Below are 25,372 nucleotides of genomic sequence, written 5' to 3'. Positions count from 1 at the left end.
CAAGGAAATTGTTCTGTCAGTGGTTCCAGGAACTCCACATGAGCATCTTCTGCAGCATTCCTTTAGGGTACCAAAGGACATTTAGGGTGTTAAGGGAGAGACTACAGTAGTGCATAGAGTATTGTATGGAGACACACATTTCTCTGCTTGTCACAAGCTGCATTTCTGCACAATACTGTCTGAAAGGGGACGGTACACAACTTACAGGGAGCAGGGCAGCTCTGCAAAATGCCGTACACACATAGTATGAAACAAAATCAAAAGCAACCCATTTTAAATATTCCTTTCTCTCCCTAGCAAATTCTCTTTCTCTCCTCCTTCTCTGTTGTTACAGCACTGAATTAGAAGCACTTTCTACAAGCATATATTTAACACCTACAATGAAAACAAAAAAAAAGAGATTTTCAACCTTGTGCTGTGATGCTAAAACAGAAGAATGTGGAGTGGAATGATGCAGCAGCATCAGAGCACTGCAGATCCTCCTGTACAGCTCCTCAGGTCCCTTGCATGAGCTAAGGGTACTTGCTAGGGCCCTTGTGTACAATGGGGTGATAGGTACCTCAGAAAATCTAGAAACCATTTATTTGATTTGTGGAAAAATCAGGTTGAGAATTTGGTTTTCAAAACTACTCATGATTTTCTTATTTCTATACAACTCTTAAACCTTTATTAGTTCTTCTGGCCAGCTGCAAGGAGTGCTTTGTGCTTTAAGTTTAATGGACCTCACCACATTGATCTGTTTAAGCTTTAACTTTGAAGGATTGTTAGTGTTCTGCAGATCATATCTTTAGAGGTGCTACATGGAATCTCTTAATGAAAGAAAATTAAGCTGCTATAAACATTGCTATATTGTCTGTGGAAGTGGTGTGTTATTTTACAAGACAGAGAAAGTTAAGGCCTCTAGTAATTTAATAAAATTCAACCAGGGACATAGAGAACTAAATTAATTCCCACTTCAACTCAATGAAAGTTCATGACAATATTTTACTTGAGCAGTAAAAACCACTCCAAGTTATGACTGTTCCTCTGTACATTTCCTACGTAACTTCATTTATGTTCTTACCTGATAGGCTAAAATCTCCACACAAGTAAATTTTCCTTTTTTTTTTTTCTTTTTTTTTTTTTTCTGATGCCTATAACAGATTATGGTGGTAGCATTTCACCCTCCTTTTAAGATCATTCATGGGGGAAGGAAGGAAACAAAACAGTAATTGTTTCAGCAAAAGCTTCATGAAATGGACCACAAAATATTCTGCCTTTTTAGTGTTTTTTCGTTTGTTTGTTTGTTTGTTTGTTTTTTAAATGAATGCACAATATATCCTGGTGATCCTCAGTTTAAAACAATTATCAATTTTTCAGATTGAGTATTAAAAAAATGTAGAAGATTTTCAATAAAACACACAATCATGTACAAATTTATCTTCTGATAAACCTACACATTCCCTCCACCATCCAAATGGCTTCACAGACAGATGACTTGTGGTCTGCCTGTGCTGTGTACCTAGAGACCAGCTATATGGCTATACCCCAGCTTGCTCAATGGGAGAATAACAGAGAGTTTTTGCATAAAGCTTACTATCTCTTCAAAAATTCTCTCTTAAAAATCAGCTTTTGTCTAGTTTCTGGTAACTGTTTATGAGCACAGACATTTCAAAAGCAGAATAAAAGACCAGTTATGGTACTTCACATTACAGTCCATGTCAAAATGTGCCTTAAATGACAACAGGAATGCTGTGAGCCTCAGGTAGTTCTTACCCAAGTCATGAAGACTTTGCCTTTCTACAAGAACAGGATCTGGCCTTTGACTGCAATGCATTTAAATGCATGCCCTCACCAATCCGTCTATGTTTTCAAGCTCAATGAAAAATACCATTAGAAGGTTTCAGTGACTAATGAGATGTAAGGAATTTGTAAGGGCAGGTTTGCTTTTTAAACATGAAAGTGAGATAGCTATACATGAATGTTTAACACCTTTTTTACAGAGCTTTATCCATGACCTTGAAAGGCAGCACTGTAATGATTGTTACTTCTATACAAAATATTGTAACCTTATTTCTAGAATTTCAGGTAGAATCTTTAAATAAAGTCATTATTATATTCACTTGACCTAAAGTTACCAAAAGAAGATATATCATTGCCGTAGTTTATGAAGAGTTGGTCTATGTGCACACTGCTCACTGCATGAAGCCCTTACTGAAAAATTACAATGTCACTTCCAAGGTCTGTACTGTGCTAAAGGAAAAAGGACAAAGCTGTACTTCATTTCCCCCCATGACATGTCTACCTTTCAGGTCATTCCACTGTTTGACGGACAAAAAAACATGAGGCTCAAGAAGTAAAAAAATTTGTTTTTATAATAAACCCTTCTACTTTATCTTTTCCATTTTCCTTTACACTCCTCTTCTTTTAAGGTTCCTTCTTTCGTAGAAGAGAGAACATAAATCTGTAACCTTTTATTTTAAAAAACAAACCTTTAATCTTTATTCAGAATTTTCTTTTATGATGCTAATGGAGGATTATACAAGAACTAACATTTTCTTATGTTTATTATTGTTGCTTGAGTCTTCCACACTTAATAAAAGAGGGACAAAAAGAGACAGTATAATTGCATCTTGCAGAAGCCTTCTCTTTTCTTTTAGGCTGTACTGCTTTTTCAGAACTTTTAAAAGAATTTCAATAAAATAGGAACTACTTTACAGAAATAAATTATTTAAAGAATAGAGCTTGGATATTTTCTCAACATAGGAGGCAAAAAAAAAAAAAAAAAGGCTCTTAGAAACACAGTCCCTTGTAGACTTCAAATATCTTCTGGAACAAATGGAGACTAGTGGAATTATAGTCACTGCTGAATCTCTCAGATATGCTAGCCTTTCTTTCTCCTGTTTGGACAGAGCTGCTCTATTTCAGGCCAGAAATAAACTTATATCTGATTCTGAAAAGTCTGAAAAGTAATAATCTCTACAAAATCCTACCAGACATTTCAGAATTGGGAGATGCAAATTGAGGATAATGACAGGAAAGAACAGGAGTAATTAAAAGCTCTCTTTTTGTAAAGATGATGAAAGCAAGAATTTTCTCCGAAATTCATCGCTCTCTTCCAGGACATGGCATTATAAAGTACAAAAACAGAACGATAACTATTTTGTGACAGCTTTAAAACCCAGATTACTAAATTGTTTCTGGCTCTAATTATGATGTTTCTGAGTCAGTACAATTTTAAATGTGTATTTAGATAGTGGTGAGTTTGTGCCCAAATCACAAAACAAGTACAGAGGCACTTGTCTTGTAGATAAAAGTGACTTATGATCCCAGGGCAAGTTTTGAAGCATTGTAGGAAATTATGATTATTTTTGAAGTACACAGAAAGATGAAGACTAAAATAATATAGCCATTATAGATTAAAATTATAGTCAACCTCATTCTACAAAAGGCAGAGGAAAAATCCTGTCCCAAAGACCTTGGTAAACAATAGGAAACCCTATATTATCTCAAACGCTCCTTGAATGAAAACCTGAAGAGTAGAATGACTCACTCAGCTGTACATTTCACCATGTTCTCACAGGACTTGGAAAGAAAGAGGGAGAATTTTATTTATTATTATTATTATTATTATTATTTATCCTATGCTTGAGAATGTAGCTGTACAGATTATCTAGAAGACATATAATCTGAGATATATTTGGGGAGGAGCCATGTCTATGATATAGAATAAAACTACAATGCTCTATCACCTAAGCATTAGCTTTGGTGTAAGCCAACTGCTCCAACCTGTGTAAAACTTACAGACACAAGTTAAAAGCTTCTTTTCCTTCTTTTTTCTGCCCAGTGGATGGAGGCTTGGAGTCAAACACCAAAACACCAGCCTGGGGAGCAGAGAGTCTGCCAAAGTTTAGTAACACAGAGTCAACAACGTGAGGTGTTTGCCTCCTCTCTCCACCACGTATGTTTTCAAACAAAAGCAATGACTTCGGTGCTTTTGTACAGTGTCTGGTTCATTTTACATGAACACCTATAAAATGTACCCCTTGGTGGACTTGAGCATTTGCCTTCACAGAATAAATCCTGACATGAGATAGGATATTGATGTGACTGCCCAGACCAATGTTTCAGGTGCACAAGAATTTGTATCAACAAAAATGTAAGCAGCTATGAATTTTCTCTCTCCATAAAGCTAGATGACAAAAGAGCATGGATTTTAATGATCACAAATCTAGACAAGTACCAAAAACCTACTTAAACCTATCTATGTCCCTCTGTGGATCTAACCTTGAGGTCCTTTATTGCTATGAAATGTAAAGTAACTGGAGTATGAATAAGAACGATGGCTTAGGCACCAATGGCAGTTTTAGACATTTAAGCAGCTACATCCTATTTCACTCTGTTCAGACCCATGAAAGCTCATATAGCTCCATAAGCTGTAAATACTGTGAAGATGTTGTTTTAGCTGCAACTATATTAGCTTCTTCACAGTGGTATTTTTGGTAGTGATGGCTACTACAGGAATTTGATGTGCTAACTCACACATGATTAGATACTGATGTTGCCAATATATAAGTACATGTGTTTAATGACGAATGATAAAACATGTACACTCCACAGACCTGGGATAACAAAGTGCTTTAGTGTAGTATTAATTCTTTGCCAAAAGCTACAAAATAACTGGAGAAGCCCCAGTCTGCCGATAACAATTTCAATTTCTTCTATTCATATACATGAAATGATTTTACCATCTTTTGCAAATAAATTGTCTCTATTCAGACAGGAAAAATGTATGCAGCCAGATGGGTCTCATTAGCTAGAAATGAGCAAAACACGGGACAACCAGGAGAAGCTGCATGATGATGGCAGATTGAGGGGCCTTGAACCAAGTTGTGCTAACTTGTGTATATTGCAACTGTTAACTGAGAATGTCAAGAGCTCTATAACAACACTGTACAGGGATGTGTCCTTATAGCCTCTTTTTCCCTCCCTGTCAGGGCAAAAGAGAAAACGCTTTTTTTATTATACAAGACTACACAAAACAGAAGAGCTACACAGAGAATTACAGAGGATTTTCATGGACAGAAAGAAAAGACAGAGCCCTCACTCTTCACTGCATGTGTTTTCCAAAAAAGTGAAGGGAAGACAGCTGCTGCACCAGTATCCACTGATGCAGTGCTGATAACTTTCCACAGTTATGGAAGCAAATAGAACTTGCACAGGCTCAGAATCAGTGAGGATTTGATGTAGAGGCTTTTAATGATGACTATTATACAACTCAAAGAATGGTTGAAGTTGGAAGGACCTCTCAAAGTCATGGGTCCAATGCAGAATAGGCCAACTCTAAAGTAACAAGAGATTTTTACAGATGCTACTACTGCTAACAGGAGATCTTACGTAAAAACAGCTTCTGAAAAAAAAAATTTTGCCAAATTACCATATTGAATGCCACTGTGGTTAAAAATTTTCAAAGAACTGAAGGGCATTAACTGATGGGCTAGTAGCCCATGAAGTAAGTAAACCATAACAGGACAGAGCTCTGTGTGTGATTCCTGACACACCTGTGATCATGTTTTCCAGAAAGTTCTCTACAACTTCTTCTGCAGATAAAAAAAATAAAAATAAAATAGAATAAAAAACAACAAAAAAGAGGAATTCTCTTTTTGCTAAAGGGACGGGTTTTTTTATAATTAAAGCTTGAAGATAAATGATGTTTTATGCTTCTATATGATTAAAAAATGCCAAAAAACAGGTCAAGAATCCAGTCAAGTAAGTACTAAGATGAGTTGAAGATCTCATACCAGTACCAAGATGAGTTGAAGAAGAAAGCTTGTCAGTCAATCAAAACCAAAAATAGGAATCAGAAAATACAGATGACTTGAAATGTGTGCTGGAGTGCATTTTGTCACAGCAAAATGCCACTAGAACACGAGTAGAAATTAATCCATCAGCCACCTAGAGTAAATTTCAGTCTTTCCTACATATAAAGTGATCTACTATTTTCGTGAACAATTGGGAAATATCTTATAAATATGTTGCTGGTATTAATGATTACTTTCCACAAAATACAAATGAAATACATTCATAAAAAAATCACATAATTTATTGTTATGAAATTTAATAATATAGATCTCTATAACTGGAAAACACACTGCTTTCAACAACCTTTTATATTTAAATGTTCATACCAACATTTTAAAATTTCAAGACAAGAAATTTAAATCTGAAATTATAAGACTGTTTTTCATTTAAATCCATATCATTGCTTTCAGGGATACTTTTGAAATACATTCTGGAATCTCTTATTTTTTATTATTATTATTATTTTTTTTTAACCAAAATGTATTTCTGCCATCTCCACAGTAAGAACATTTCCCTATTCAGTATCACTGAAATAAACTTGACAGAATGCTTTGAATAATCCTTATTAGATTGATAGCTAGTCAAGAGGTTGATGTGTTAATAACAGTAATAGACTGGAAAAAGAAAAGTACATTGGATGGAATCAAAATATGGAGATACATGAAAAAGATGAAGTTGTTTCAAACCAGCATGGGACAAAAACAGGACAGTTGTACCCTCGGGGTAAAGTGAAATAAAAAGAAAAATACTTGCAGGGAAGAGTTTTCCTCATAACCATTTTCCACTAATAAATTACAAATTAATCTCATGCCCAGAGTTGAAACCAAAGCTTTATTTACTCTTCAGATGTTAAAAAACACCTCTTCAATTTTCACTATTTCTTTCTTCCTCAGAAGGCTTTATTCTAGCCACAATATTTTTGTACCTAAAACATGGTACTGCTAGAGACACTAGTATATTGACCTTGGCTTACTGTGCACAAAATGCTTGCAATTATTTCTTTTTTCATAAGACCAAGAAAATACGAGTGGTACATTGTTCTATAAAGGCATGACAAAAATCTCAAAGATTCAAAAAACCTTTAAAATAGTCTCATTTATATAATCTAATTATTGCAATGTAGATGTGAGTTCCAAACTGAAGAACCTCTTCAAGGCAACTTCAATCCAAAAATTTCTAATGTTCTCCAATGAGCAGCATTACTCTTGCTTCACCACAAAACTTGTAAAAGCTGGTACATGCTTCTGCCTTTATATAAAGTACTTCAACTTCTCTTGGAAAATAAAAATAATATTTTGATCTTTTTGACTGCAGACGGAGGCATGAAAATGTAAACCAGATGTATCTAGAGGATATATTTTAAAATGTTTTAATATCAAGTAGATAAAAAAAAAAAAAGAAAAAAAAAAGTTAGAAATGCTAGGGTAGTTAATGTTCAATAATACTATGATTTTTAAAAATCCTAATAGGAATTCTCACAATTTCAAACAGTTTTGTATTTCAGGAAAGTGGTCACTAATAGTTCTTCAGGCCATCTTCAGGCTGGCAAAGACTACTGTCCTAGGTATAGTCTCTATCTAGACTGCCCATACTTCAGGCTGCTTTACACAATTCAAGAGCTATGACTTGTACTCACAAAATAAGTTAATTGTGAACTCTTCTATTATTTATTGTTCTTATTCCGTAGGGACAAGGTACTTTATCAGATTTATGCTATAGCCTTTCTAGTTTCCCTCTAGTTCTCAAATAATCAATAAGATTAGTGCTATCATCAAAATTCCTTTAAAACTGTCACTATCCTTCATCCCTTTGTATCATGTGAATTGGAGAATTCATTTTGCAACACTAGATAGGCTCTTCAAAAATAAAAATGGATTCTTTGGGGCAATCAGCACAAATACTGTAACTAAACTTCTCATCTGGTATTCAACATGTTTTATATCTGTTATATAAAATAAATAATTACATACAAATATGATTAGCAACCTGAGCTGCTTGCCAGAAACATTAGTATTTAAATCCTATGCTGGTTAACACCACTTGAGGAAGATGTATGGTATTCTTTAGTAGGACAACTGCTTTAAAGAGGTCAGGTTTTCCAGTTTCAGAACTTGTTTTCTTGTTTTCTTTGAAATCACTGCAAAATCTTCTAGTGACTTCTGTGGTATTTTTATCAACTCCTTAGTTGACAGCGCATCAGGTTACCTGTTATACAAATAATTTGTATTGGCACTGAGGTACACAAAAGTTACTGATTTCGGATGGTTTTATTTTTAAAATGGGAGAGAAAAGTATGCTGTTTAAGGAAGAAAAAATGAGGGTATGAAAGGATGGAAAGAATGGGAGTGAAGGGCAGAATTAGCAGTCATTTTCCTACAGATGTGATGTGGGTGCAAATAACTCTGAGAAACATAAGCTGTTGTAACTGTACTGCCAATGCAAATATCCTAATGTCTTCACAGAAACTTTTATGGGACATTCAAACTGTATATCTTAATCAGTACACAATTACTGCCCATTATTTTATTATATCTTATTTCACTTCATACTACACTTACATCTGACACATTCCATCTCCTCCTCATACATATATATATATATGGATACCTCTTCTTTTAAGGAGAGTATTTAAAACAGATGAATGAGTCACTGAATAGCTGAGAGTTGCTTTCTTCAATAAGTGGAACTGCGAAACTCCCGAGCAAAGGTGACAAAAATGATGTGTGTTTTATCTCTCATGACTAACAAAAAGTTCAGTGTTTTCAATCAACCATGCAATTTGTAGATAAAGTTTGGGCATCTGTTTACACTAGATCTTAATTAAGATAAAATCATAATTCACTATATATATTGGGGGGGGTAGGGGGGTGGGGCTCTTTTCTAACAATCCTTCCCACTGATGACAATGCAGTGCCCACAGCCTGAACACACTCTAAGCCAGAGCAATGCTTCATGCCTGCTGGCCGCAAGGTAAGTGCAGTGCTCTTGTAGTACAACATCTGCTCTGAAACAGACAAAACCACCACCAATAAATTCACACAGAAAAGTCAAAACATGACACATAAGTCAATCACTTATAACCATACATTGCCCGTGTCTTTAGAGAAACAGGTCAGTGTACTTTGTGCATTTCCAGGTGGTAATTGGGAAAGATGTTACATGTAGTAGTGGAAAAGAAAGGAAGGTCCATGGGGTTTAACCAATGCTCCATCTTGTGGAAGTCAATTCAGGCATTGTCTGTGCTGTGGGTGTATCTGTCTACTGTTCTTTGCCTCCTCTATTTAGGCTGTCAGTTATTTGAAGCAGTGACCTCTTCATAATCATCTGGTACCCGTGGCTGTGCTTCATATAGCACAGTGAGGCCCTCGTCTCATGTAATTACCTGATTTGGTTTAATTTTGCTTGAGATACAAAAAAGGCTGAATATGCCAATGATTCTGCTTTAAATACACCTTGGCAGTGTGTTCCGGTAGATACACAACAATAAGAACATTTCCCTAGAGCTCTGCAATGCTCTATTCTGAGCCATCAAAGTCAAGACTAAGCAATAGCTAACACTTGTCTGAAAGAATAAAGTAGTCATTAAAGTTAGGTACTGTTATTTCCAGTCATGTGGGCATTTCTTGTCAGTCTGGTGTGCTAAGCACAGGTTATTTTATCCCAAGAATAGTTCCACATGACGTCAAAGTAGCAGATCTTTTAACAGATGATATCTGGACTTCCTAATTTATTTATTTATTTATTTATTTATTTATTTATTTATTTTTTTATTTATTTTTAGAACAAAGCTGTGCGCTGAATTTCCAATCTTGAAAGATACTTTTGACACTGAAGTAACTTATAAGGAAATATACAAAAACACCAGCAAGTCTGTTTCACACATTCCCCTTTGTTCTTGGCTATATACGTTTTAGAAGACAGACAAAGTATTTTAAAAACGGAATTTGAAAGATCAATATAGATTAGTCAAATATAGCTCACATCCTTATTTAGAGCAGCAGAACTACAAACACAGCTCCTGAGTTGTGTGTTCCCTCACCCAATATGTGTTTGTTGCCCACTTCACTTGTGCCACTCTTCCATCTGCTCTGAAATCAGAAAATTCAGATGAAAACCCTGGTATTTAATTGGGATTTCCTTCAATATTTACCCGTTATTGTTAGCTCCTTTCTATAGCAACTCACATAAAATCAAAAAGCATTAGAAGTAATTCAAATTAATGTTCTATGATAACACCTATGAGGTCCAGTGCCAGGGAAGAGGGGCAGGGGAGGAAAGCTTCAGCATACTGTAGTACATACAAACCCAGAGGTTCCTTACTTCTTCTGATTTCTACCCATGAAGAAGACTATGAATGACTACAGCCTCCTAATGCAATGAACCTCTCCGCCAGAGGGGAAAACACTGATTGTTGTGGAGAAGAAGCTTTCTCAAAGGTTGAAAGTGTGGAGTGAATTCCCCTGAGGCTGTGTCCTTACCACCCTGCAGCACTTTCTGTTCCAAGTAGAAACAGATTTTATTGGCTTCAGTATCTCAAAAAAACAAAACAAAACAAACAAACAAAAAACACTAATGACACTACCTTTCCCATATATGACAAACAAAAGCAAGTCCAGCCAAAACAAAATATTTCACTGCACACACTTTATCTTCTGGGAAGCAGACTAGACAATAAACAGAAGAGCTTTGTAATGTATAACATTTAAACAGTACACAGACAATACTTCAGCATGTAGGTTAAATGTATTTATACATAGACTAGATTACATTAGAATAGAATAGAACAAAATCATGTTTGAAAATGTGGCTCTTATTTAAAGTCATTCACAATGTAATATAATAATGACCTAAGAATCTAATTATATACAGAAGATAGATAAAAATAAGAAATCACAGGAGAAAGGATGGATATTATTAAGTGTTCATAGATTCCAAATTTGCAGTTCAGTGAGTTGCCCATATTCACCTAACAGAGAGCAATCATAATGCCAATAGGCAGACTAAGCAAAGGAAAGAATTATTATCACTATTTCATATGTGGAGAACTGCAGCACATAATGACTATATTTCTTGCCCGTGGTCACTCACTTACAGAATGTGGCTGAGTCACAAACTGAACCTTTCTTCCTACATAGCTGACAATTTTTTAAAATAATCCATCCTCCCTACAAGACTGCTGTGCTAATAGTAATACTGTTATCCAGTGCAATAAGCCAGCACCGCACACCAAGTTCTCTCAAATTTTCATCACTGTTGTTTTTCTAAACATAATCACTAGGAAGGAAATATCTTCATCCCCATCCCCCTCCCTCCCCTCCTTTTTTCTTTTTTTAATTTCGCGTTATCGCTTCTGAAATGTGGCCCAACTTCTGGGCTGCAACCGCCACTGGTGTAAATCAGTGCAGTGGGATAGAGCATTTCATTTGAGCAACTCCAATTACTACTGTTGTTCTGATGTTACATCCCAGAGGATATATCAGTGGTAATCTCTTCAAATTAATAGATGATTTTTTTACTTCTACGAATCAGCTTGTCATTGTTTGACTTTTTACAGCGCTGTTTAATCAGAATGACTTCCACTATCATTTCATATTCCCTGTCTGGGAGGGAAGCATACAGACTATTTTCAACCACAGATCCGCTATTTTGCAAGCTCTTAAGAAAGCGAAATTTGCAATTTCTTGCAAGGACATATCAAAGGAGATAGGAATGACCATGACGGTCACTACCGAAACTGCTTTCCTGTCACATATTATCCTCAAAGTTTCATTCTTGTTATGACATGAAATTTGAGTCCTCTTCTTTCAGTAAGACTAGAAAGGTGCTTGCTGACATAACAACTGCAGTTTAATTACAGTACTACCAAGCACAAGGTTCAGCATGACTAAATTGTTGTCTGCCTGTAACACTCACAGTACTAGATGTGTTTTGTGCCCTTTCTCTCAGTGAAATGTGGACAGAAATTCAAATATTGCTTGCTTGTATTTAACAACTACCACATCTTACCATGAATATTTCTCTGTATTGTAGATCAATGGTCAGTGCTCAGTGGTCAGTGCCCCTAAAACACTTACGAATAAATTTAGGGTATGAAACCTGTGCTTAAAACCCATACAACTGAAAGGGGAAAAGAAAATGCATGAGACAAACTTCAGTCAGGTTTTCTGGATATAGGGAACTGTGAACTCTTCTTTCTCCTAGAACTGCATTTTATTTTCTTTTGCTTTCCTCTGAGATCCTCAGCATACTTCTCATCTGTATTTTTGGTTTCTCAGCATCAGAAGTCCAGTCCTCCTGCTTGAATTAAAACAAGTGCTGTACCTTGACAGAAGACCACTGTCTGTCTTCTAAAGAGTACATATTTCCTTGTATATTATTTGTCATACTGTATCTTTAAAAAAGTTTCAGTTTCTTGACCTTGCCTCTTGAAAGCTTTATTGCTTTTCTAACTCAGCTTCAAATTAACGGAACTTTTTCTTCATTTTCTTGTTTATGTATCAGTTTCATTACTGCTGTCACACAGCTCTGGGGACAGAGCTAGTTAACAGCTGCATCTCAACTGCTGCAAATACAATCGCACGTTCTGCCCTGGGATATATGTGTGTAATTCCTGTTGACAATGCAGTGAAAATCAATTTCATATGACACTGTGAACTGCAGCCACTTATGGAAGGCAGTATTTGACTCTTAGGGTTACATGGTCATTTCTAATTTTGTAGAAAGCAGCACCACAGTACTAAAAATAGGCAAATGCAGGGAACACAAAACCAAGCAGTTCATCCCATCCATAGGGGCCAGTTCCAGAGGGCAGAACTGATCCATTATCCTCATATCTTGCATTCCTTGCCCATCCACCCTTTGATGCACACAGGGTAAAATATAATTTAAAATTCAAATTCTTATCCAGTAAATACCATTTTACCTGATCTAACTACATTTGGCTTATCTTGATTTAAAACGTGTATGGAGTTGGTTCTCTGCTTCCTAGTTTCACAGAAAACACTTATTCATTTTACGTAAGTGAAAGATATCTTAGTCTGACCTGGAAAGGCTATGGCTGAGCAATCAGTGGTCATGCCCACCGCATTGCTAGGTCCAGTGCTGTCAATCTTAACAAAAAGCAAAGAACAGTAAAAACTTAAGGTCAAGGACTCTCTTACAAACATTCGTCTGGTTTCACTGGCCACTGTACCTCAATAACTGAAGAAAGATTGTAGGTGTGTTTTTAAAGGGAAAAGGTTGTCACCTATTTTTCAGATTTGTTCTGTTTATGTTACAACCTTGTCATTGGAAATAAAGGCTACATTATCTGCAGTTGGCTCTCTCTATATTTTTCTGCACAAGAATTTGACCAGCTGAATGCTGCTTTTGCTGTGTCAACATTTGATGCAAAATTTGTAATGAGCATGTGGTTAGTCTCCTCATTATTCAGTGAACTTGGGGGCAATGTTATAGTCACTTAAATATTACTGCTGCATACTCGAGAAATCTCCCTACCAGATGTTAAGTACAGTGTTCAGAACCATTACTGTCAGCCTATGTTGAGAGCTTCCAAAACAAAGGACTGCCAAAAAACAAAGACTTCCTAAAGCACAAAATTTTGAATACCAGCACCCTTGGAAAGTAAGTTCACAATTCAAAAATTAGTTTAATTTATACGGGAAAAAAAAAAAAAAAAAAAAAAAGGAACAGAGTTTTGATCATTTTCCCTCCAAAACAGGAATGTTGGAGACAGAATAAAATTGCATTAAAAAAAGATTCTTCTCAATTATGATTGAAGGGAAATCTGGGTTACAATCTGTGTGAGGGTGTCCTTTTCACCCACCTGATTACAGAAGCTGCTTTAGCAAACCATAGATCACTCTGTCTTCTTTTGTTAATTTGTTTTTCTCAGAATACATCCGTTTTTATAGGATTTTCAAGAAAGTTTCAAAGAAAATATGTCATTTGTTCTTGGATTCTATTTGTTCTTTCACTCCTATCAAAAAGATTCTTCCACTCCATCCAAGAACATACCTGCTTACCTCATGATTCAGAAGCTGTCATCCATGTCACTCTAAAATTTTTGAAAATCTGGTTCTTTCTTAAAACTGCTCAAAATGTAATATGATAATGACTCAAGAATCTAACCACATATGATGACACTGAAGATGAATAAATCACAGCAGAAAGGAGAGGTAGTCTTGAGTGTTTATAGGTTTCAAATTGTGGTTTTTGTGGTTGCAGTGCTCCTGTTTGAACGATAAATTTGTTCCTGCTGGTACTGTATTTCACTTGACCAATAAGAACATTTTATTATTGCCTTGATTAAGATAAACAAAGAAATAAACAGAGTTATCATGCCCTACTGCCCATACACAGTATCTGTTACTCATGTGCAATACTTGTAATATTGTTGGTTTTTCCTTTGTTTAAATCTGGATCTCCAGCATTAAGAAGTGTGTGGTGGGACTACAGTAAGTATACTCTTATGCTAATGAACACCCAGGCACCTTAAGAAGTGGGATTTAATCTCAAAACATCTTTGAACTTGCCTCTGCATTTCAGGTCTGACGTTTCTTAGCACCTTCAGACAAACCTAATTCACCACAAACGTCACAGAGATACAGTGTTTCTGATTTTCTGTGTACTGGTAATCTACAGGTAATCATTCTTTATTTTTTTGTCCACATTCCTTTCTAATAAGGGATGAATGGAACCCCTCAGATTAAGACGTTGTATTTATCTGTCTTCAGATTTCAGAAGAAAACAGAAGTGAGCCTCTTTTTTTGGTACTTTAAAGCTCCATTCTTTAATGTAATGAAAGAATGTAGCATTCAAAAGTATGTTGTGAAGTTGCATGCAAATTCAACGGCGCTCCTTTTCTTTGCCACAAAAGGTCTGCTTTCAACAGAAGCACCATTTTTATTTTATTTTATTTTTGTCTACCAAGCAACTGTTTTATGAGGGAAGAATACCAGAACTTCATTCCAACACAAATGATACATCATCCGTCCATCAAGAAGATCTGTTCTGAAAGGCATGGCTCTGATGGCCTGACATGGCTTATATTAGTCTGCTTAATTTCATGTCTACTGCAGAAATAGGTGAAAACTTTCAATAGCTATAAAATGATACTAGAAGTTTCAGAACATTTTATAGATACCACTCACTCACACAACAACAGAACTAACACATATGCACATTCTGAACTTTCATTGCCATGCCTGCTGCACTTAAACTACAACATTTCCTACTTTACATGTTTCTTCTGTTGCCTTTTTGCATTCTAAACCCCACAGTACTATTCAGTAAAGTATTATGGTGAAATATAATGCAGATCAAACTCTCTCTGTTGGACATCAATTTAACCAGCCCAGAAAAGTGTTTTTTTCTTTAAATTTGTGCTTTCTAAAACTGCAGAAGAAAAAGATTATTCTTCTACAGCCACAGTTTATGAGAGCTCCAACTTTGAAAACACCATGTAGATTCAGAAATTAATTCAGAATTAGACTGTTCAGTTCCACAGCGATAGCACAGAAGACACGAACCAAGCCATTAATCTATTTACAGAGAGACTGCTTCATCTACAGTCCACCTCTCAGCCCTTTGCAAATGGCCTCAGCAGCATTAATTCAGACAGTCTGTTGCCACTAAGAAAACACACTTGTTCATCTCCACCATACTCACATGGCACCGTGCGGAGGTAGAGATTGTCTCTTATGATCTGCTGGAGCTCATGGTCCACCGAACCTTTCTGGAACCGTAAATTGAGGTAGTGACGAAGGTCCTTATCAACGATGCCTCCTGTCAAGGAAAAGAAAAATGAAAAGATGATTTAAAAGTATATTGCTTTGAAAGAACCAATGAATCACTTGTAAAGTCTTGGTGCCTCATTTATTTCATGTTTCTGTCAAGACAGATGACAGAAGCACAAAGTTCTCTAGTTAAGGCATGTAGTTGGTATAATATTATTTAGTACTGACTACTGTAAAGGTTAAAACCAGCTAATGATAATTGGCTAAAGCTGTACAGTTGGGAAAATACAGTGAAGTGTCTTTTTTTTTTTTTTTTTTCCTGCACAACTGGTAACATTATTATTACATAGTGACATGCATATATATCTGTATAACACAGTATTAGGTATTATGTTCCCTGTGACCATGGACCAATTTTCTACCTATTTATTGATCCAAAAAAATGTTTAAAATATCTCTGCAGTGTTCAGTGTTTTCAATACAAGTCTAACCAAAATAAAACACAGTTAAACTAGCTATTATCTGTAATTTATGACCATACAAATATGATAAAATATTTTGTTATTGATTTCTAACAGTGCTCACATATGAAAAAGACACCATAGCAAACAAGGGTACATATTTTATTTCTACCACTGAAAAGAGTCTTTAGTAATATAACATCTTAGGATAGCACTGCAAACAAATGTGGAAAAAAGAATTGAGTTTAAAACCCAGTATTTGCCATTTTTACCATAAATTCAGAAGAAAACAATTAAAAGTATTGTTTAGCTAATGACTGGTGTATCTCGGTCCACTATTACAGGTATATATATATTTATATAATCTAACATGATTAATAAATATTTCCTGATATATTTTCTCTCCATTTCTTTTAACCTGGAGTATGGATCATATTTATAATTACGGGAAAAATTCTATAAATAACTGCATTTCTTCCTTCTCTGAAATATTGACATAAGAAAAGTATGGGAAATCGTTACAACACTGAGTTCTGAGACGTATTGCCAAGATGAGAAATTGTAATCAGATAGCTCTCTAACTTGTTGCTTCATAAATTCAACCTTAAAATACTTTTTAAATGGCATTTGCTATTGAAACACCTGCCAAATGTCTTATTGACTTGGACTCTCTAAAGATTTTCCTGTAAAAAGGAACAAATAATATTCCCACCAAATTATTTGAAAGTCACTGAAGAGCACAAATGGTTATAAATTAAAATATATTTCTCCTTGCAGCTATTCTTATTTATCTCTCAATTACAAGTCCATAATCTTATTATTGTTGCTCTTTGTCAATAACTTCAAAACCTTTTGTGCCAGGTTTATCAAAAGCTTATAAATAATTTCCATCATCCTTAGCTCAAGGCAAAAACCAGCAGACTTTCATAATAATAAAAAAAAAAGACGAAAAAAAAAAGAAATACAAAAAAAAATCCCGCAGTCATAATAGACACAAAAAAATACCTGTGTGTCCAGTTCCCAGATGCTGAGAACCCCCATACAGATCTCTGTTGTTCCAGGATCCAGGCTGAGCCACTTAGCCCACTACTTTGGTACCCCTAACCCTTTTTCTCGCAACGAGCTGTCTTTGCAGACCAGACCATCCTTACTCCTGCTATTTTTTTAACAAGATTTCAGTGGAGGTGAAGGCTAGAGGAGGCTGCAGAAAGACATTCTGCTCCTGATTGGATTTTGCTGTCCTTTCTGATCGGCTGCAGAGAATAAAGGTCCTGCAGCTCTTGCTCTTCTTGCTCTAATATACAGAACATGCCCAGTGATGCAGATGCTTTCTGGCAGCCTGAGAAAATGCCAGCTCAAGAACAACAGCTGTAGCCTGCCCACTGACATAAACCTGAATCATTCCACTTATGACATAAGTAAGTTTAGGAGTCTACACAGATTTCTGACCCTCTAAGTGATTTTTTATTTTGTTTCAAACACAGCCATTTACTTCACTGTGTGTTAACAAATGCACTAAAACCTCCTAAGCACTTCATAAAGAGTCACCTGATATTTTTGCCTAAATGCTTATTCCAAACTGGATTATAAAAACATATATTTACAAGAGGAGGAGTCTACAGCCTTGTTTCGGTTACACACACATTAAAATGCAAAAGTTTGTAACAAAAGTAAGACTTGAACATCACGCAGGAGGGGAAAAACAAACAAACAAACAAACAAAAACCTTGCCAGCTTCTTAGCAGAAGTGAAACATATGCAATCATTCTCGTTATCTGAGTATATACTCTAACAGGAGCAAAGTCTATTTTAAAGAGCAGTCAGATGAACTACAGACAGTACATGTACTATCGACAAATTTCCTTCTTCAAAACTCATTGTTTTCTCACCTAATTGACATTTTTCAGTTCTTTGGGCATTAGCTACCCTTTTGTTGAATCTGGTATAACAATGAATTTTAAATCTTAGAAAGTATGAAAAATAAAATAGCTCCAGAGTCCTGAACAGCAGATACAATATTTTTAATTCATTCCCCCAGTTGTCACTCTTATGTTTTTCTTCCCTAACAGATGCTTGTCAAAAGCATATCTGATTTGACTCCAGATGTGCTTTCCAGATATTTATAATGCTGGACAGGAACTTTTGAGCAGCCTGATCCTTTTAAAGTACAAGCAGAAGAAAATGTAACGTCTGTAGTTTGGGGCCCTAAGAAACCATAGTGATTCACAAGAATGTAAAACAGCCTTGATTTAACAGCACTGAACTAGATCTCATGTTACAGAATAGAGAAATCAAAAATAACATGACAGGAGAGGGAAAAATAATAGGACTAAGTCCTTCAAAAGGTTGAAACAACAGATTGAAAATCATATTCGTTGGTTCACTGTCACAGGAAAAATGAAATTTAGTGGCATTATCAATAAGTTTGAAGAAAGGGAAGCAGTCAGAAAACAGCAGTCACTGTTTTTACAGAAAGTAACACCACGCCACTAATTAGTGGGGCAATCCATTTGCAGTCCATTTAGACAAGTGTCAGGTACCCAGGACATGATTTCTGGAAAATTCAACTTTCTCTTTTTTCAATTTTCTCTTTTCACAGTACATTTAAAACCACTGAGATGTTGAAAAAATCCAGACATGAACCTAAGCCTGTGGTTTTCTGTTATTCCCTGAGGTCCACAGTGGAGCACCTCAGAGAGATGCTCAGAGGCTGCCGGTGCCCATAGTGTCGTGCCACCAGCCCTAAGGCAGCTCAACAACAGCTCACAAGAAAGAGCTCAGAAACAAGGAGTTTACGAAGGCTGCATCCTGCTCGCTGTGTGTGACAGTGAAAGGAAGAGCCATTGTATGTCAGTGGTATTACACAGCACAAGCTTTAAAAACCCAATCCAGAGACCATAATTAAAAATGTTCTTTGGCTGCTGCCACAGGAGGAGGCTGATAACTTTGCAACAAGCATTCACCAGCTTGCAGCCATGCGGGGTGTTTTTTTTTTCTTTTTCCTGGCTTGAGGCTTCAGTTTCATTCACTCCAATGAATCCCATTGCTTTGCTAGCTGGGAAATATAGGATGTGAATTAAATACTTTCAGTAATGATCTCTTTCATAATGTATGTTTTAGGTGCAGATACCAATCATGACGGCAAACTCATAACCAAGAGTGAATTTGACTCCATAGATCATAAAAGTAGATACCACTTGGTTGAACTGAAAAATGCTCTGTTTGCGTATTTTACTCATGAATTTAATGAGTAAAGTATATCTTTTTATAGTTTTAATATATTAATGTCAAGTTTCCTTCCCTTCTCAAAATTTAGCAGCAAAGCCCAATCAAAAAAGAAATACAATAAAGAACATGCATACAAAAGGATATTGAACAGTTTGCAGCTCATTAAAAGATTCAAAACTGAAGAAGGTAATTGCCATTTCTGAGAAAATGACAGAGATAAATGTAAGGAGGGCTATAATTTTCTCTAGCCCTAAATATTGCAGGGAATTTGTTTTGTTTTGTTTTGTTTGTAACTTTCCATTCGGTATACCACAGATGTTTCAGATGGAGTATACTCTCGTATTTTATTTTTCAGTGATGGACTACTTGCAAAACATGAACATCCCTCTTGTTGTTCCCACTGTCAGCTCTAAATATTTTTTCTTATACTTAACACAATTTTTATGGTTATAACTTCTCAACGATATTCACCTATTGATGTTTTCTCATCTTCTCATCTCTTCTCATAACATTTTAGTGAATTCCCAAAATCTGGTGTGCTCCATTGTTTTTTGTTTGTTTGTTTGCTTGTTTTTTAACAGTATAGTCATTACATCTCAACCAAGAATAATTTGCCTTGAAAATATTTCAGCTTCCCTAGATTCTATAAATACTTCTGGTTTGAAAAATCTATGAGTAAGCAAACCTCTCATATCTAGATTAGATAGTACATGACCTGTGTCTGAGAAAAGTAAAAGAAATAACTTAGGGCATTTACCTTGCAAAAATGAACAAACATCTTTTTTTTTAGTATAAACTACCTCCCTTCTTCTATAGCCCTACTTGCATGAATCCATGTCTCCCCTTGTTTTCAACAAGCTCCCAATTCTGACTGTAAATATGGGACACCTATATTTGGCCAGCTCAAAAGCTCTGGCTTAATAGGCTTAATAGGCTTTCACCAGTTTGAGCAGGACTAACTGACTCGAATAACCCCCAAATTCAGGTGTAATCTGGAACTTTAGATTACTAGTGTGATGTGCCTCCCTGGGCATTTGACGATTTTTTTCTTTATCTCTTCAGTAAAAGACATGGTTTGGTGCATGCCAGACTAACTTCTCTTTCATTCACAGATGATCCAACTGACCTTTCAATCATTGGCCCAAATTACTGACTAATTATTATTAGCCCAAATGATTTCTTTATTCATTAGCCTAAAGGACTTTGTTTAAACAGGAATATCTAGTGTATTTGTTCTTTTCCCCAATGATGAGATTAAAAAGTCTTTTGTCCATGGCAGTGGCTGCAAGAAGTATTTTTTGTGACCCTGTCATGGCTCTATAAAGAAAATCAAGACCATCATGAATAAAAACCTGAGCATATGGTTTAATTGCTCATTTCTGAATATTTTTGGAAATGGTCAGGTGAGAATTCAGAATACCTGAAATTATCATGTACAACTTCCTTCAGTAATCTCCATCAATTCAGTGACATCTTGCCCACACACCTACAAAAAATTTCTATGACATTTTCATTCTGGCATATAAGGCCTAACCTGGAGTGACCTATAATTCCTCCTCCAGTCCTTTTCTCCTGACCACCACCACTTGAGGCTTGTATAAGCAATAATAATAATAATAATAATAATAAAAATAAAAATAAAAATAAAATAAAAATAAATCAGTAAAACATTAGTTGTTTTGTTTGCAATTAAATGCAGCAAAGCAAACTTGAGCAGTGGTGGGGGACTGGCAGTACATAGCAGAGAGAAAGTCCATGTCAGCCAGGACTCCAAAACATGACTGACTTTTCACTGCTAAAGTAATTGAAAAGATTTTAAACTTAAAACAAACAAACAAACAAACAAAACAAAAAAAAACCATTAACTGTCACATCTCCTCTTCTCTCAAAGCTTTTTCCCCAGATGGCCCTCTCAGGAGAAGAGTAATGTTCTCCTCTCCCGAGAGCTCCACCTAACCCATAACTAAGTTTGTGAACAAGAGATAAAATATACTCACTAGACATTTTTTTCATTAGTTGAATGATATTTTCTAGCAATAAACCTCAAAAAAATATCCATAAGAAAGTATTAATTAACGGAGACCTGATGATTAACACTGTTCATATGAATTGCTAGTGTTTGTACTACAAACGTCTTAAACAAATGTCCTACTGAGTACATGATCAATAAAGATAACATGCATATAACATTTCAGAATTAGCATGAAACGATTTGTTTTATTTTTTATTTTTTTAACAGTAACAAAAAATAAAATCATTATGAATATTACAAAGTAATAACACAAACTCTGGATTTGATTTTATAAGGATTGGTTATTAAAATGCAGCCTGCAGCTAAGTCTATTATTTAAAGGAAAATATTCTCAACAGAACTACCTAGTACTCAGAGGAATATAAATATGAATTTTGGCACTTCACTTATCATTGTATATTCAACCCTGTTAGTTACTCCACGTTTCCAGGTAAAGTATATAATCTCTTACAGTATTCTGTAAGTACTCTAACAGTATTCTGAAAACAGTACAACAACACTTTAGTAAATTGCAAGAAGCATGTATTACATTCCAGTCATTAGCTGAAGATTGTATTTTCTATCCCTACATTAAACTCTGTGGGTCTTCTTTGAACTTTTGTCTGTCTTCCACTACTACCTTCAGCCAAGTCTGCCATCAGACATCTTATCTGGCAAATCTCAAAACATCAGGGGTGAGCTATCATCACTGTGAAATATGTAGTAAGATAAAGCGGGACAAAGAAACAAGTGGGAATTTTAAAGGAAAATTAGACTTCTCAGGAAGAAAATTAATTTCTTTCATACTTGGAACTACACCAATAAATTCAATTTCACGATCCTTTACTGGAGATCTATGTAAATTTCAAGAGTAAAGACTTTGGAAAATAATAGATCATGGGGCTCTCTATGCATCAAATATGATGAAAGACATTGAGATTTAGTTTATTAATTGGGAAATGGCCTTCTCTTTTAATAGCCGATTATTTTGTAGCCTTTCCTTTTCTCTTTATTGTATTGATATTATTATTTTTTTTTTGCTTACTGATCTTTTGTATTATATATCACTTACACATATTTTGTGTCCCCACACCCCCCCGACATTTCCATCCTTAGATTCCACCTTTTATAGCCCCCTCCTAGCATTTCAAATTTAAGGATTTGATATCCTTGTAGGACAAATTGCATAGGGATGGTACAGAATATAGACTGTATTAATAAAACAACAAAATCTAGCCAAACAATGAAAAAATTTCTCCACAACAGGTCCCTTAGCACTTAGATATGGACGTATGTCTATATACAAGTAGCAATTCCCTAATGTCTGTAGGAGATGTGCTCCTCCTGCTCTTCCTGGACTAAGAGACAAGCTGAGGTTTTAATACTCTCTGACCTAACTCAACTTTCTGCCTTGCTGAGGATGGAAGTATCGTCGCTGCCTGAGGACAACCTGGGTTTGGTTCAATGCCCTCTGACACCCATCCTCAGGCAGGTGCTACTGGGGCAGTCTGAGTAAGGACTACAACAATGGGACACCCCACAGCAGCAAAAGGTGGAGGCCAGGGGAAGAGTGACCCTTGGAATAATGTGAAAGTATATCTTGTGTGGAATTATTTTCTTTGTTTTGTGGCTAACCTTAAGCCTATATTTGAAATATAAGACTTGAACTCTAAGTTTGCAGTATGCCAGAAGCAAAAACATGGCCTGCACAATACTGGGAGACTGTGTCAGCTGAGTCAAAAGCACCTGCATTTTGTACCTTGTCTCAGATTAGTGAGCTTCAGCTCTTATTAAAACAATAGATCTCCAGTCAGGGCTACAGAAACAGGCTTCCATTGTTTAAAAACCAGTTGCAGGAACCAGAGTCTGCATGCAACATTGGCTTTAACCTCAGAGAACTGCCATTTAAATAGTAAAATCATTTTGTAGCTCTGCTCTGTAGAGGTGCTTTGCAGTTCTTGACTGGAGTATCTGGGAAATACCATGATATAACTGGCTGGCAAAAAAAAAAAAAAAAAAAAAAAAAAAAAAGCTATAATTCATGCTACTGACAGGACAGTTTGGGCATTTTACTTTCAGAAGACTAATGTTTTTTTCTTCCATGTTCTAGTTAGTAGGTGTATAAATAAAGCTAAAAATATATATACATATATTAGAATGCTGCTACTGCTTCTCTACAAAGGCTGTCTGGAAATGAACTGCCATTTACTCTGTTTTTGAAATTCACTAAAGCAACACTTCCTAATTATGGAACAGAGCTGTTTGTAGGTGCCTCCAGTATATCGTTGATTTGACTGATAACTTACATGTAAACATTAATGATTGCTACTGAGATATTTAAAAGGCTGTAATTGTTCCTACAAGACTTACTACAAGGGAAATAATTACCTCTACAGATGTTTTTGACAAACACTACATTGTAAGGGATTATGCATTTACTTACAAAGTGAGAATGTCAAAAATGACACTGTCAGCTTGTCAGAGCCCAGGATACACTTCTCGTCTTGAAATTTGAACACATATACAAAATTCTTCAATAGTCCCTACTTTCTTCCCAGTAGTCAGAAGCTCTCAGTCATAGATATCTTTTTATTTGGATAAAGGGTACCTCAACGGGGCTTGAATCTTGTTACAGCCACTGTTTGTTAAGCAGCCTAACTCCCAAATACAGGTCCCAAAGAAAGTGATAGAAAGCTCTGAACTGACTGCAACAAGAAAAGTTGCAATAGGGAAATAAAGCATCTTAGAGATATTCTTCTAAAGAAAAAACTTCTCTGAAAATTGATGGCACATAAAGCTGAAAACTCACAGAACAAGCTTAACCAGAGATTGACTATAGCATACAAAAAACATTTGAATAGGACTAATAAGGTTTCTTCTAGCTTCAGAAAAAATATTTATATTGTTATTTGGGCTGGATATATTGCTAGGAAGCTGTTTTGAATTCTAGGAAAATCCACATTAGCCACAAATGCCCAATAGACAAGTTAACCAAAGGAACAAGAAGTCATAAAGATGTAAGAATTTTATTTTTTAATCAAACAATACCAGAATATTAACTTAAACATGCATATATTTGGAAAAAAAAAAAAAAACATGCTTCTCTCTGTGTGCTGCTTACTGACATGCTTGTTAGAAAAATACAGTTACAAATTGACTTCTCTAGAAAAGCTCAAAGGCAGCATTAATCTCTGATATATAATAATGGTGATATGTGTGCTCATTCATTCTGGCTGGGTACAAATTATGTCTTATTGTGTCAGCTTAATTCTCAGTGCTGTAAAGGCAAGTAAGCTAACAGAGAAACCCTGATGCCTCTCTTGGTGTCATCTGGTGGAGAAGCAACTCTAATGCTCAGAATACCTGCAGGAAGAACACGTTCAGACAGTTCTCAGGAACCAACAACCTACACTTATGTCTACCCAAAGCCACATCTGCTCTACAAATCCAGAGCCTCTACAGTCCTCTCAGGGCTCCTTTCTGGGCTGCTTCCTCCTAAAAAACTGTTCTGAGAGCTACGCAGATACATCATCGGTCTTACTTTATCAAGAAGATAGAATCATATTTTACCGGTTTCATTATTCAAGCAAAAGGAGAACAAGAATGTGTTCCAGAATTGTCTTACTATGGAGAAATATTTTCCTGTTCTTGCTTTGTGACAGGTAAAACCATCTCCTTTTACAAGTAGACAGCTTTTCACTTTTAATGGAAAAGTTACTGTTCTGGTTAATACTCCTCTTTTCTACGAATACAGCAGTAAGATGGCAGTTCATCTACTAGGGACACAAATGTTCTTTTTCTCTAGTACTCTTTTAGTTTTATCTTCTTCGTGTTCTTTGGTAGAACTTCAAGGTTTGACAATTATTTGAATAAAATATGAAAAACTGGATTGGAATAGTGGCGTAGTTTTACCAGACCTGAATTATATGAAAGATATTCTATTTAAATCATAGCTATATAATTTTAATTGCTTGAGATAGAGACTTACTTTCCTTATTTCTGGAAATAATATTGCCATATTAATAGGCTGTGAATGGTGTGCTGACATTTTTTAAAAGAGAAAGATTACTCTGGGTAAATCCCAGTAACACAAT

At 35.6% G+C, this 25,372-nt stretch overlaps 1 protein-coding gene across 15 annotated transcripts in view; it reads right to left on the bottom strand.

Moving 5' to 3' along the window:
• Positions 1 to 25,372, bottom strand: part of MAGI2 (membrane associated guanylate kinase, WW and PDZ domain containing 2) — a 773,420-nt gene that overhangs the window by 530,660 nt on the left and 217,388 nt on the right. For all 15 annotated transcript variants that reach the window (XM_083811051.1, XM_083811061.1, XM_083811062.1 and 12 more), the window contains one exon: positions 15,511 to 15,627. In XM_083811051.1, coding sequence (XP_083667177.1) covers positions 15,511 to 15,627 — 117 coding nt within the window. The remainder of the gene's footprint in view (positions 1 to 15,510; positions 15,628 to 25,372) is intronic.

The sequence above is a fragment of the Anser anser genome (genome assembly GCF_964211835.1).
Source record: "Anser anser genome assembly, chromosome: 1".
Classification (NCBI taxonomy): Eukaryota; Metazoa; Chordata; class Aves; order Anseriformes; family Anatidae; genus Anser; species Anser anser.
The sequence above is the reverse complement of the archived record's forward strand: the minus strand, read 5'-3'. Positions and strand labels throughout refer to the sequence as shown.